This window comes from Episyrphus balteatus, chromosome 1 (genome assembly GCF_945859705.1).
Source record: "Episyrphus balteatus chromosome 1, idEpiBalt1.1, whole genome shotgun sequence".
Lineage (NCBI taxonomy): Eukaryota > Metazoa > Arthropoda > Insecta > Diptera > Syrphidae > Episyrphus > Episyrphus balteatus.
In genome coordinates this window covers 170,139,891-170,152,605 of record NC_079134.1, presented here as the reverse complement: position 1 = coordinate 170,152,605, position 12,715 = coordinate 170,139,891, and the positions used below count along the sequence as shown (strand labels likewise).

General features: G+C 30.1%; 2 protein-coding genes across 2 annotated transcripts; both read left to right on the top strand.

Annotated features, from left to right (window-relative positions):
- Positions 1-5,248: 5,248 nt before the first annotated feature.
- LOC129912438 (putative inorganic phosphate cotransporter) lies at positions 5,249-6,879 on the top strand. Its single transcript, XM_055990664.1, has 4 exons — positions 5,249-5,295; positions 5,352-5,488; positions 5,554-6,624; positions 6,685-6,879. The coding sequence occupies exons 1-4, from the start codon at positions 5,277-5,279 to the stop codon at positions 6,877-6,879; spliced, it is 1,422 nt and encodes a 473-aa protein (XP_055846639.1). The 5' UTR covers positions 5,249-5,276.
- A 4,072-nt stretch (positions 6,880-10,951) lies between these two features.
- On the top strand, positions 10,952-12,394 carry LOC129906698 (putative inorganic phosphate cotransporter). The gene is made up of 2 exons (XM_055982584.1): positions 10,952-12,081; positions 12,151-12,394. The coding sequence occupies exons 1-2, from the start codon at positions 11,134-11,136 to the stop codon at positions 12,352-12,354; spliced, it is 1,152 nt and encodes a 383-aa protein (XP_055838559.1). The 5' UTR covers positions 10,952-11,133; the 3' UTR covers positions 12,355-12,394.
- Positions 12,395-12,715: the final 321 nt, after the last annotated feature.

Genomic DNA, 12,715 nt, shown 5'->3' with positions numbered 1-12,715 from the left:
TATACAGATTACTGAGCACGCTGCGCTGTATGTACTTTCGTCTCTTGTGTGCATTTCTCTGGTAATCGAAGTCACAGTTTTAATTTAACCCCAAAGTGCGAAGACTTATAACGCGGAATTAAAAAAAGAACTGTTGTGTGCAAACAATAAGAAAATTAATTGCAAACAAGAGGAGTTAAAAAACTTAATTTTAACTGGAACTTGGGCCATATACTCGAGTGTTTTATAGGTAAGATAAACTAAACTGACTCGCAATAATTTTGATTCTGTTTTATTTTTCAAAAATATTAAAAGGTGTAAGTCAACGTTCCCAAAATTATTGAAGAGATTCCCCACCGGAGACAAAAAGAGCTTTGAAAACAAATATCCTTCTTCACCTGTTCAAAGTCCGACCACCACCACCAGCAATTACCAGATTCTCCTAACTTATGTTGAGAAGAGTGGATGATCGATGAGATAGAGAGAGTAAGTTCTATTCGATTATTGCTTCCTGTATTTTATAAAAAAGTATTTTTAAATATGTATATTCAAACTTTTTTTTTTGTTTTTCTGTTTTCTTTCAGATTCCAAAGTTATCTTAATGCACTTTATGGAAAAAACCATCAAAGACCACAGGCCACAGGAAGCTTTCATAAACATACACGTGCCTTAAAGGTGGACGACTAGCGGAGCATCCAGCATCCAAATCCAACCATTCCTGATCGACATAGAAGATGACATCAAATCCCTGAAGGAATTATTTGTAGGTATACTTGAATGGTTAAAAATATCTATTGTATTTAATTTAGAATATCCCCCATGATTAAAAATTCAAATTCAAAAAAACAAATGTGTTTTTTTTTACGGTTTAAAATTTTCGCTCGGCTCCATTTTTTCTGAATTTCAGGTTTTGTATTCCAAAATTCGGTTGAAAAATAGACAAAAATTGCATATCCTTACTATAAAATTCGTAGGCTTGCAAAAATAAAGTAAGTATAATCCACCAAAAGAATAATTAATACAACGAAAAGTTTCGTTTGCTAACGAATATTCTTTCGTAATTTAATTAAAATATTCATAAAATTTACGAAAAAATTCGTTAGCTTACGAAAGTTTCTTACATAAATTAATCAAAAAATTCATTAACTAACGAAAAATATCATATTTTGCTCACCGTAGTTTGATTAAATTTTACGTTAATTGATGAAAAATTTCGTAAATTGATGTAAAAATTCATTAATTCTCGATCAAAAATTTGTATGAAAGAATTTCGTTAAAATACTACAGTTTTCGTTAATTGATGAAGTTCTTCATTAACGTATGAAAGCCATTTCGTTGAGCCAATTAAATTTTTCACCGGCTGAAAATTAATTAAATTTTCGTTGGCTCAACGAATTTTTTCGTTGTATTTACGTAAGGATTTGGTTCAGTGAAGGAATAATCGAAAAATGTTATTTAACATATATTGTAGAAAATTAAATTATTTCAAGTTTGTCATACATTGTTTTTTCTGTAGGTTCAAAAATACGCGAGTTATGTGAAAAACTAAAATTTGTATTAAAAAAAAAATGGCGGCCAAATGACTCTTGGTGCGATTGAACAAAATTTGGTTTACGACTCGTGTCCTTATGCCTTTCGAGCCCTGAATTCAAAATGCATTTCGGCGTCTGGCAGAGGGTAGGCTGAAACAAAACTGGCTTAAACTTACATTTTCTAAATCAGGAAAAGGCAGAGAAAGTTAATATTTGGCCATCATATGGTTACTCTAAACAAAAAAATATTATTTCAATTTTATAAGAAAAAAACAGAAACTAGGTGTTTTTTGTATGGAAAAACCTGTTTGGGAAACCTTTAAGGGCGTCTGGCAGAGGGAAGGCTGAAAAATATCTAGCTTAAACTTATATTTTCTAAACCAGGAATAGACATAGAATTTTAATTTGTTACCATCATACGGTTATACCCAACAGAAAATAAGCTATTTTCAAAGCGGTCTGGCGGGGCGAAAGCTAAAAAAAAACTTCTGGTACCCACATTTTTGAAATCAGGGGATTTTTTATGATTTTTTGGTGTATCATTTATTAGGGTAATACCTAGAAAAACGCCAAAAGTTGATTTTTGACTGCACTTTGGATGCGTCTGGCAGAGGGAAGGCTGAAAAATAGCTGGGTAAAAATTATATTTTCTAGACCTGGAATAGACATAGAATATTAATTTGTTACCATCATACGGTTATACCTAACAGAAAATAAGTAATTAGGTTTTTTATTAGAAAAATGCACTTAAAAATGCTTTAAAGCGGTCTGGCGGGGGGAAAGCTGAAAAAGAAACTTGCGGTACCCACAGATTCGAATTCAGGGGATTTTTTATGATTTTTTGGTGTATCATTTTTTCGGTTATACCAAAAAATTATACCAAAAATTGATTTTTTGCTGCACTTTGGATGCGTCTGGCAAGGGAAAGCTGAAAAAGATCACTGCCAGACTTGTTCCGTTGATATACTGTGGTGCATATCTAGATATGTGCACACTAGAATTTCGGTTATATCAAAACTGCCAAAATATGCTGCCGGCTCTCGGTCTAATAGGCTTTTAAATGGTATAAAATTTATTTTAGGTTGTTTCATAAAAAAAATTGATTTTTGGGTGATGAAAGTGATTTTTTCACTTATTTCATAAGAAATGATTGCTTTTAATAAATTATATTAATAATTTTTGCGCATTGTAAAAATTTAAAAATGGTTTTATTCTTTAGAAGAAATATTTGGCTTTTTTTTTTGTATAATTTTTTTGTAAGCTTTTCAAATAAAAAAATAATATAATGAGAAAAAAAAAATAGGGATTTTTTTTAGTTTTTTCTTGTAAATTATGATTGTTTGAAATAAATAAACGCTTCAATTGACTCATTATAAACAAAAGCACACAACCTGTTTTCTTAGGACGTTATCGTCCGTAAACCGGCTTTACAGACAACCACTTTTTTTTCAAAAATGTTGCTTAAATTTCTTAAATTTACTAGTGCCAAAAGATTGTATAGGCAATTAGAGGAATACAACTATATTGAAGTGAAGGACAATCTTCCATCATTTAATCGATAAATGCAATTTTCTCACAAATTGACAAACACAAAAAAAAGTATTTGAACACAATGGCAAATATACATTTTTAAAAAGCTAAAAACTTATTCCTATTTGAAAATTAAAATTTATTAAATTGAATTAATTGTTTTTGTAAAACTGGTCCTTGAACTCAGAATTTTGAAAACAAAAAATGTATTGAAAAATTTTTAACATATCGTCGGCCTCATAAGGAAACCTCGTAACTCCCAAAATCAAAATTTTACACGAGAGACGAAAAGAGTAGAGAGAGTACAGAAGTAGTTGATGAGTAACGTGCTGTGCAAAATTTGAATTTAAGTCTATTTAGAGTTTCGAAATGACTTCAAATTTTCTGGGTTCCTCGGCTGACATATTTTCTAAAAATTGGCATTCAAAATTCATTTTCCAAAAAAAAGTCTAGTTACGAGGTTTCCTTATGAGACCGACGATATCGTATTTAAAAATTTTTTCGTTATAAAATATGCATTTATTTTTGAAAAGTCTTTGGCCATATTAATTGTTATTTTAATTCATTAAAGAAAACGCCAATATGTATTACAGTTTATAAACAAAATTAAAAAGGATTCAATTTTCGAAGATGTTTTTGAAAGTTCAACATTTAAATATAAAGTTAGTTTTTTTTTATTTAACAGCCCTAATTGTTGAAGGTTGAATAGCGAAAGTTTGAAGGTCTTATTTGTCAAGGTCTTAGAGAAAATCAATTATTTCAATACAAGAACTCAGTTTTTATCAAAAAAGTCCAATGAAATTGGAGTAGTTTTTAATATTTTTTTTTTTTTCAAAACTTTAAAATATATAACATTATCCTCTTTAGAATTCAACTAATAATATTTATGGCCAAAAAATTTTTAAAAATAGATTCATATTTTATTATGAAAAAGTTTAAAAAAAAGTCCTTTAAACATTTTTTTTCTAACTTTTTTTTTCAAAATTCTGAGTTTGAGGCCCATTTTTTCAAAAAATTTTCATTAAATTTACAGAAAATAATTAGCCTTTTGCTTTTTACAAGTGCGTTTTTAAATATTGTAGGTGTTACCGTTGTTTTCAAAATATTTTTTTTTCTTGTGTTTGAAGTCAAAAAAATGTTTGAAGTGTAAAAAAATTGCATCTATCGCTTAAACGATGGAAGATTGTCCCTCACTCCTATATATTGTTTTTCCCTTAAATTACCTAGAAATTTTGTTGGTATCATTTAATTATTCGAAATTTAAGGAAAAAAAACTGGGTTTGTTAAAAAAAAATTAATTTTAATTAAAAAAAAAACAATACGGCAATATCGGCAATTTTTAACCAATAGAGGTTAAAGTATTTTTAATTACCATCGTTTGAAAAAAAAGATCATCGAAATCGGAGCGGTTCGGCAGGGTTCATTACTAATTTGCTTTAGTTACTCCACTATTTTTATCGAACAAGCTTAAATCTTATAAAGCATGAGTTTTATAGACCTATATAATTTATATGTTTTATTCCCATAAACTTTATTGTATATTATTAGATTGCCCTAAAATAAAAGTGCTTATCAAAAATTTGTCAATATTGGGCTTTTTTTCACAATGTTTATATGATTAACCATTAAAAAACATAAAATTTTTCAAGGCTAATCTTAAATCAAAAGATTTTTTTTTATCTTATCAGAATTTGAAAAAAAAAAACAAATTATGGCCTTCATGTTTATGCAAATTAATCTATAAATAAATGAAGAACTTATCTAGCAATTCAAAACTCTCATTTTTTTTATCCTCGATTATGAAAGCTGTTAGATAATATTTGGAACAGATTCAGCCCAAAACATATTTTTTTAATTGAAGAATTTTGCATGCTGTTATGTTGACTTAAAAGTGTTCATAAGCGTAGAACTAGTCGCCTTTGTAAAGTATAAATTAAGGGGCGTCGTGTTTCATGTTTCACATTGATCTTTTTTATGTGATACGCTCGTGAAGAAAAATGATATAAAACCTTTGACAAAAAACAGAGATAATATATTTGAACCTATCTGTCTTCTTTTGTTTGCAGAAACATATTTTAATTTATAAACAAATAAAGAATGCAAACAAATAAAAATATGTCAAAAAAACAATATTTTTAACGTTGGGTATTATAAACTAGAAATTGGTTCAATTATTTCAGTCTACATTGAGGTTTTCCACGTTGAACGTATCATTGTGTCATTAAGCTGTGCAAAATGAAGACGGAAATTAAAGGTTTGTTGTTGTTGAGTTAATTTCAAGCAATTTTTCCCTTTCAAAAATTATTAAAGGTCCATTTATTGGAGCCCGTCATCTTCAAACGCTTTTACTCTTTCTGGCAGCTGGAGTTAACTATGCTACAAGACTTAACATTGCAGTTTCTTTGGTTGCTATGACAGATTCAAAAACAACAAATCCCAACTTTTATGTAACAATGCAAAACTGAAAGAAAATGTTTTTTGAAAATCTTATATTTTCTGTGTTTTCTAACAGGAATTCGATTGGACCGAAAAACAAAAATCCTACATTCTGAGCAGTTTCTTTTGGGGATACAGTCTTTTCCAACTTCCTGGAGGATATGCAGCTCGTCGATTTGGCGTCAAAAGAACTATTTTAATTGGAACATTTTCCGGAGCTCTGTTGAGTCTTTCGATACCGTTTTGTGTATTTTGGGGAGGTTGGCAAATATTTTGTGTTATTCGACTTCTTCAGGGTTGTGGTCAGGGTGTACTTTTTCCTAGTGTTTACCAGCATCTAGCAAAGTGGTGTCCTGAAGAAGAACGAAATCGACTTGGAGTGCTTTGTCATTCAGGTGTAGAATGTGGCACAATTGTGGCAATGTATGTTACCGGGATGGTTGCTGCTTCGGATATGGGATGGCCAGGAATATCGTATGTTTTCAGTGGAATGAGTATAGGCTTTAGTTTGCTTTGGCTGATATTCGCTGAAAATAGTCCAGCTGATGCAAAGTTTATTACTGCTATCGAAAGGAGTTACATTCTAAGTTCTCAAGCAAGTGTTGAACGAAAGAAGAAGCAAACACCAGTACCATGGAAGGCTATTTTGACATCTGGTCCGTTTATATCACTTTTAATAGCGCGGTTATGTGACACTTGGGGCTTTATGACGATGCAAGCCCAAATTCCATCTTATCTTCATGGAGCTTTGAAAATGGAAATTACTAAAAATGCATTCTATTCAGCTTTACCTTATTTCACGATGTGGGTGTGCTTGTATATCTTTATGATATCATCTGACATAGTATTAAGAAAGAAATGGACTTCGTTACTGGTAGTACGGAAAACTTGTAACACAATAGCAATGTTTGGTCCTGCAGCACTTTTTATCGCGATTGGATTTCTAAATGAAAGTCAAAGAACTTTAGCGATAATCTTTATCACTTTAAATGTGGGACTGAATGGTGGTCATATCATTGGTAATTTATTAAATCTAATTGATTTAGCACCAAATCATACAAGTATCCTTATGGCTTTTGTTAACACTTTTGCGAGTATTGTTGCTCTGGTTTCTCCACTTGTTGTCGGAATAATTGTTCATGATGTTGTAAGTAATTTGAATTGAGTGAGATGAATTTTTCACTGGTAAATTAACTCTTGTTTTCAGAATGATCGATCACAATGGCAGATTGTGTTTTGGATAGCAGCAGGACTTTTTATCCTTGGGAACTTACAATTTTTGTTTTTCGCCCAGACTGATGCGCAACCATGGAACGATAAAGATTTTATGGCTAAGAGTGATAAAGAAAAAGGTGAAAAAATTAAGGAAGTACCTTCAATAGGTTTACACTGTAAAAAATAGGAAATAAGAATATGTACAAAATAAATTCAAGATCTTTTTCACTGAAAACAAAACTTTTTTTTAAATTGTACTGAAATGATACTTAGAAATCTCATGTTGTATACGGACAAGGCGCAAACAAAATCCATTAGCTTCTTAGACAGTGAGCCGTGAGCGAAAGAAATATTACCGACATTTTATGTATGTAACTTTATGTCGTTTTCTATTGACTTTTGAGATTTTTGTGTAAAATTCTCAGATTTTCCACTGCAAATAGAATATGAAATCTAGTTTTGTAATTGTGTGCGAAATCTGTGCGTATTAGAAAAATAAAACAAAAACAAATGTTCAGACAAATGTCAAACAGAGGAGTGTATGTGAAAGTGCTTGTGTTTGTATGCGTGAATCTTGATAAAAATCCAGAATCAGATTCTTGAATCTCAGATTAATTTTTTTGTCATTTTTTTGAATCTCAGGACGCAAATAGATCATGAAATCTGAGATTTGTCCACTATTTCCCCTCTTCACCCCCCCTTTCAGCTGTCAAATTCACAAATCTCATTCTGAGATTCGTCAATAGAAAACGACATTATATATCTTATTGACATGTCAGACATCTCAGTTGCAGGGTTACCAACTGTGTATCAAATACTTCAAAAATTATAATTAAGCATGCAATTCAACACACAAAATATATAGGAATATTAATAGGAAATCATAGAAAATCTAGAAATTTTATTAGTAATAGATTGCAGTCCTCAAAAAAGTTTATCACAAATGCCATTGCTCAAGTAATATCATTTTTTCTTTTTGTGCAGTTTATATCTTTAACGAGGTTGTTCTGGATTCCCCCAAACAGAAAAATACCGCAATAAATTGTTTAAGGAGATTATTCTAGTTTTTGGTCCATTAAAGTTGTCTAAATAGGTACCTAACTATTTTAAATTTTTTTTTTGCTATTAAGTGAAGATTTTGAAAACAAAATTTTTGATGCAAATCACAATTTTGTAGCTCAAACAATTTTAACATTATTTAAGTTTTGTTTAACAAAGTTAGCTCAAAAGTAAGCTTTCAAAATCAAAAAAATTGCGAAACTCAAAATTTTTGCTGAAATTTGAAGTAACCTACATAGGCTCGATCACTTATTCAAGATAGCGCTAAAATAAGACGAAACCTCATAACGGTCAAAATTTTCAAAAAAGTTGCATTTCTAATTTTTTTTTTTTTAGAAATTGTAGCTCTGCAAAACAAAATTGACGTGCATTATTTTTCAAAAGTGATTTTTTAAACTACAAATGAAATAAAAAATGACTGAGGGAAAATTCTTGCGCGAAAAATTAGCATTTAATTAGCTACAATTTTTTACATAAAAAAAAATAATAATTTTCCTATTTTCGTCGGCTAACTTCAGTCTTATTTTAGCGGAATTTTGAGAAACAAAAAAAATGTTCAGACTATGTGTAGGTATATTTATGATAAATTTGGGGGTCACCCAAACCCATTGTTTTTATGATTCAGATTCTGTCCGCTAACTTTTCAGACGTAAAATTCAATAAATCAAAAACCATGCGAGCAACAAATTTTAATTTTGCCCAAAAAATTAGAAGATTAGAGATTAATTTTGTTTCATTCCGCAATAATGTGTCCGCCAAAGTAAAGGACATAGCAAATTTTTCGTTGCTTCGCAGTCTTTATTGCCTACGAGCACTTTAATTTTTGATTCTCTAAAGTCTAAACTAAGCTAAAAATCAATCAATTTCAAGGTAAATTTTTAAACAGTAACACTTACTTAAGTATAGTAAAAATATCTCTGTAGGTACATTACCTATGTTGAAATTTTGGAAATTAATTTCTTTTGCTAAAACGTTTTTTTGAATCATGATGATGAAAAATTTTGATTTATATTGAAATAAATATGTTTTTTGGAACCACATTCCAATTCTTTTCTTCACACTTGAAAACTTTTATAAATATGTACAAAGTTGTTAAAAAAAAGACTCCAAAGAATTTAAAATGATTTTTAAAAATGATAGAGATTAAATGACAGAGCTCTTCCATTATTTATTTATTCGACATTTATTGGTAAATTGAATTAAAAATTTATATTTATTGAATATTTACATAAGAAATATTAACATTTTAAATATGAGGGCTAGCACGTGTGACTAAGTCGACCAATTTCGTTATCATTTTCATAAAATCTAATAATTGTAGTTTTTATTATGTTGACTTCACAAAACATGTGGCATTATAACTTCCTTATAATACGTATCATTGTTAATTAAATATATCTCATCACTTAATGTTAGTATGATATTCATTTTATTTTTTTAAGTGTCACCAGGAGCGGAGTAATTTTTTTACTTGCGATATAGGTACTATAGGGCAAGTTTAGGATTCGTAAAAAAAAATCGAACTCGAGATAACAATTTTACATGACATTACGATGATGGAGAATACCAAAAAAGTGGGTCCGGCAATTCTGTCTGTCTGTCTGTCTGTCTGTCTGTCTGTCTGTCTGTCTGTCTGTCTGTCTGTCTGTCTGTATGTACCTCGAGCTACAGCCTAAACTATTGGAGTGATTTTGTTCAAATTTGGTAGTTAACAGTTTTGGGTGATTCCCTAGAGGACAAATTGAAATTTTTTTTTTAGGACCAAAACTAACGGTACCTGTCATATAACGGAAATAGAAAAGAAAATTTTTTTCAAAAACGGCTCTAACGATTTTGATTAAAATTTTTTTGTGTAGTATTACGCATAAGAGCCAACTTTCGAAATAAAAAAATTATTTTTTTTACAGTTATTAACGGTACCTGTCACAGAACGGTTTTTTTGATTTATGAATAATTCGTTCAAGACCACCCCGATTTCAACGAAAATTTTCATACCAAGCCGTTTAGGTAAAAGTAATTTTAAAAATTTACAAAATTTTCAAAAAACTCATTTTTGGATTTTTAAAAAATATTTCAAAATTTTTTTTTGAAAAATCAATTTTTTGAAAACGGGCTTATGAAAAATTTTGAAATCTCGTTTTTATGCGTAAATAAATTATTTCTTCAAAATGGCATTCCAACTTTTTTTTTGAAAAATGTTAGAAAATTTTTATATATAAAAAATTATTTTTTTAAAAAACGGCTCTAACGATTTTCGAAAATTTTTTTCTAAAAATTCCTTTTTATACAAGAAGTAAACTGGCATACTTGGTTTTTAGTGAAAGATCATTTAAAACGATATTTAATTAATTATAAAAACAGATTTTATTTTTTTTTAATTTCTTGAAAATATCAAATCTTAAATTTTCTTAATTTTCTTGAATAAAAAGCTATGACATTAGAGTAACTTTAAGCATAAGAGCAAGTACGTGCGACCCCAGTCGTGCATTTTATTTATTCAAAATTTGCCAATATTTTACTAAGAAACCCGGTTAATGAATGTATTTCATATTTTAAACATCTGATTGAATCTTTTTGCTATTGATGTGAAAGTAAAATGTTTATTTTCCGTAGATAGATAAATTTTGGGCCAAAATCAAGGTATTTTAAAAGAAGAACAAAATGTATGAATAAGAGAAAAAAAATATTTTGTTACGCCCTTGGAAAAGTGTTTTAATAACACAAAAAAAAAAAAACAATTGAAAATGATATAATTTGTTTGTGTTTAATATCATCGAAATTTAATTTGTTTATTTTAAAAATACAATGCAGACAAAAGTTGACATTATTTTATTAGTTGTCAAACATTTTTAATTACTAAAGTCATGTATTATTAAGTCAAAAATGATTTAATTATTTCAGTGCAAAGTGAGATTTTTAGCACGAAACATGTCGTTGTACTATTAACTGCTTCAAAATGATGACAGAAACTAAGGGTTCGTAATAGTTGTATAGAAAATATTAAAATATTTTTCTATTACTTTTTCGTGATGAAAATTCTAGGTCCATTTATTGGAGCCCGTCATCTTCAAACACTTTTGCTGTTTATTGCAATAGCAGTTAACTATGCTACAAGACTTAATATCGCGGTTTCTTTGGTGGCTATGACTGATGCAAAAACAACAAATCCAAATTTTTATGTAAGAATGCAAAAACCAAAGAACTTTTTTGTTTAAAAACCTTAAAAAAATATTCTACTTTCTTACAGGAATTCGATTGGACCGAAAAACAAAAGTCTTATATTCTCAGCAGTTTCTTTTGGGGATACTGCATTTCCCAACTCCCTGGAGGATATGCTGCTCGTAGATTTGGTGCCAAAAGAACTATTTTAACAGGCACATTGATGGGTACAATTTTGGGTCTTTCAATACCGTTTTGTGTATTTTGGGGAGGTTGGAAAATATTTTGCGTCATTCGAGTTCTTCAGGGTTTAACACAGGGAATACTCTTTCCCTGTGTTTATCAGCATCTTGCAAAGTGGTCACCCGAAGAAGAACGAAATCGACTTGGAGTTCTTGCTCATTCAGGTATTGAATGTGGAACAATTGTGGCTATGTACGTTACTGGCATGGTTGCCGCATCAGATTTAGGATGGCCAGGTATATCATACGTTTTTAGTGGAACGGGATTGGTTTTTTGTTTACTCTGGCTAATATTTGCTGAAAATAGTCCAGCTGATTCAAAGTTTATAACTGCTGCCGAAAGGAGTTACATTCTTAGCTCACAAGCTAGTGTTGAAGATTCCCAACAGAAGAAGAAGAGGCGTATACCAGTTCCATGGAAAGCTATCCTAACATCTGGTCCGTTTATATCACTTTTAATAGCACGATTATGTGACACTTGGGGCTTTATGACAATGCAAGCTCAAATTCCATCTTATCTTCATGGAGCTTTGAAAATGGAAATTACAAAAAATGCTTTCTATTCAGCTTTGCCTTATTTCACGATGTGGGTGTGTTTGTATATGTTTATGATTTCATCTGACGTGGCATTAAGAAATAAATGGACTTCATTGCTGAACGTACGAAAGATTTGTAACACATTTGCTATGTGGGGTCCAGCAGCACTCCTGATTGGCATTGGATTTCTTAACGAAACTCAACGAACCTTAGCTATTACTTTTATCACTTTGAATGTTGGACTGAATGCAGGTCATATTATTGGAAGCTTGTTAAATCTTATTGACTTAGCACCAAATCACACTGGTATCCTTATGGCTTTTGCCAATACTTTTGCTGCTATTGTTTCTCTGGTGTGTCCACTTGTTGTCGGGGTGATTGTTCATGATGTGGTAAGTATATTTGTATAAAATGCGATGATTTCTTCGATCATAGCTAAATTAATGAACTCTTATTTTTAGAGCGATCGATCACAATGGCAGATTGTGTTTTGGATAGCAGCAGGACTATTTTTCTTCGGGAACCTACAATTTTTGTTCTTCGCCAAAACTGATGCACAACCATGGAACGAAGATAATTTTATGACCAAGAGTGATAAAGAAAAGGGTGAAAAAGTTCCAGAAATAACTTCAGCAGATAGTCTTCCTAAGAAAACTGAGTTGTAGTAGTTTAAAGAATCACTTGCATTAAAGAAGCTATCCACTATGAAATAATTTTGAACTTTTAATTTTGTTAATAAAGATTTGAAATAAAAATTCAAAATTTAAAATTAAAGTTTGGTAATTATAAACAATATTTCGAAAAAAATACAAACATTAAAAAAAACTAGTTTTTCTGTAAAACTAGTTCTGGAATTGATAGTGGTGTTAAAAAGCAAAACCGCAAAACCAAATAATCAAATTAACATTGATTTTTAGGCTGAGCTTTGTTTTAAACCATCATTTTATTTAAATTTTAAAAAAGAATTCAGAATAAATAAAGAGAATGAGAAAGTTTATTGGTAGCATGTGCGTTATTCGGTGCGAT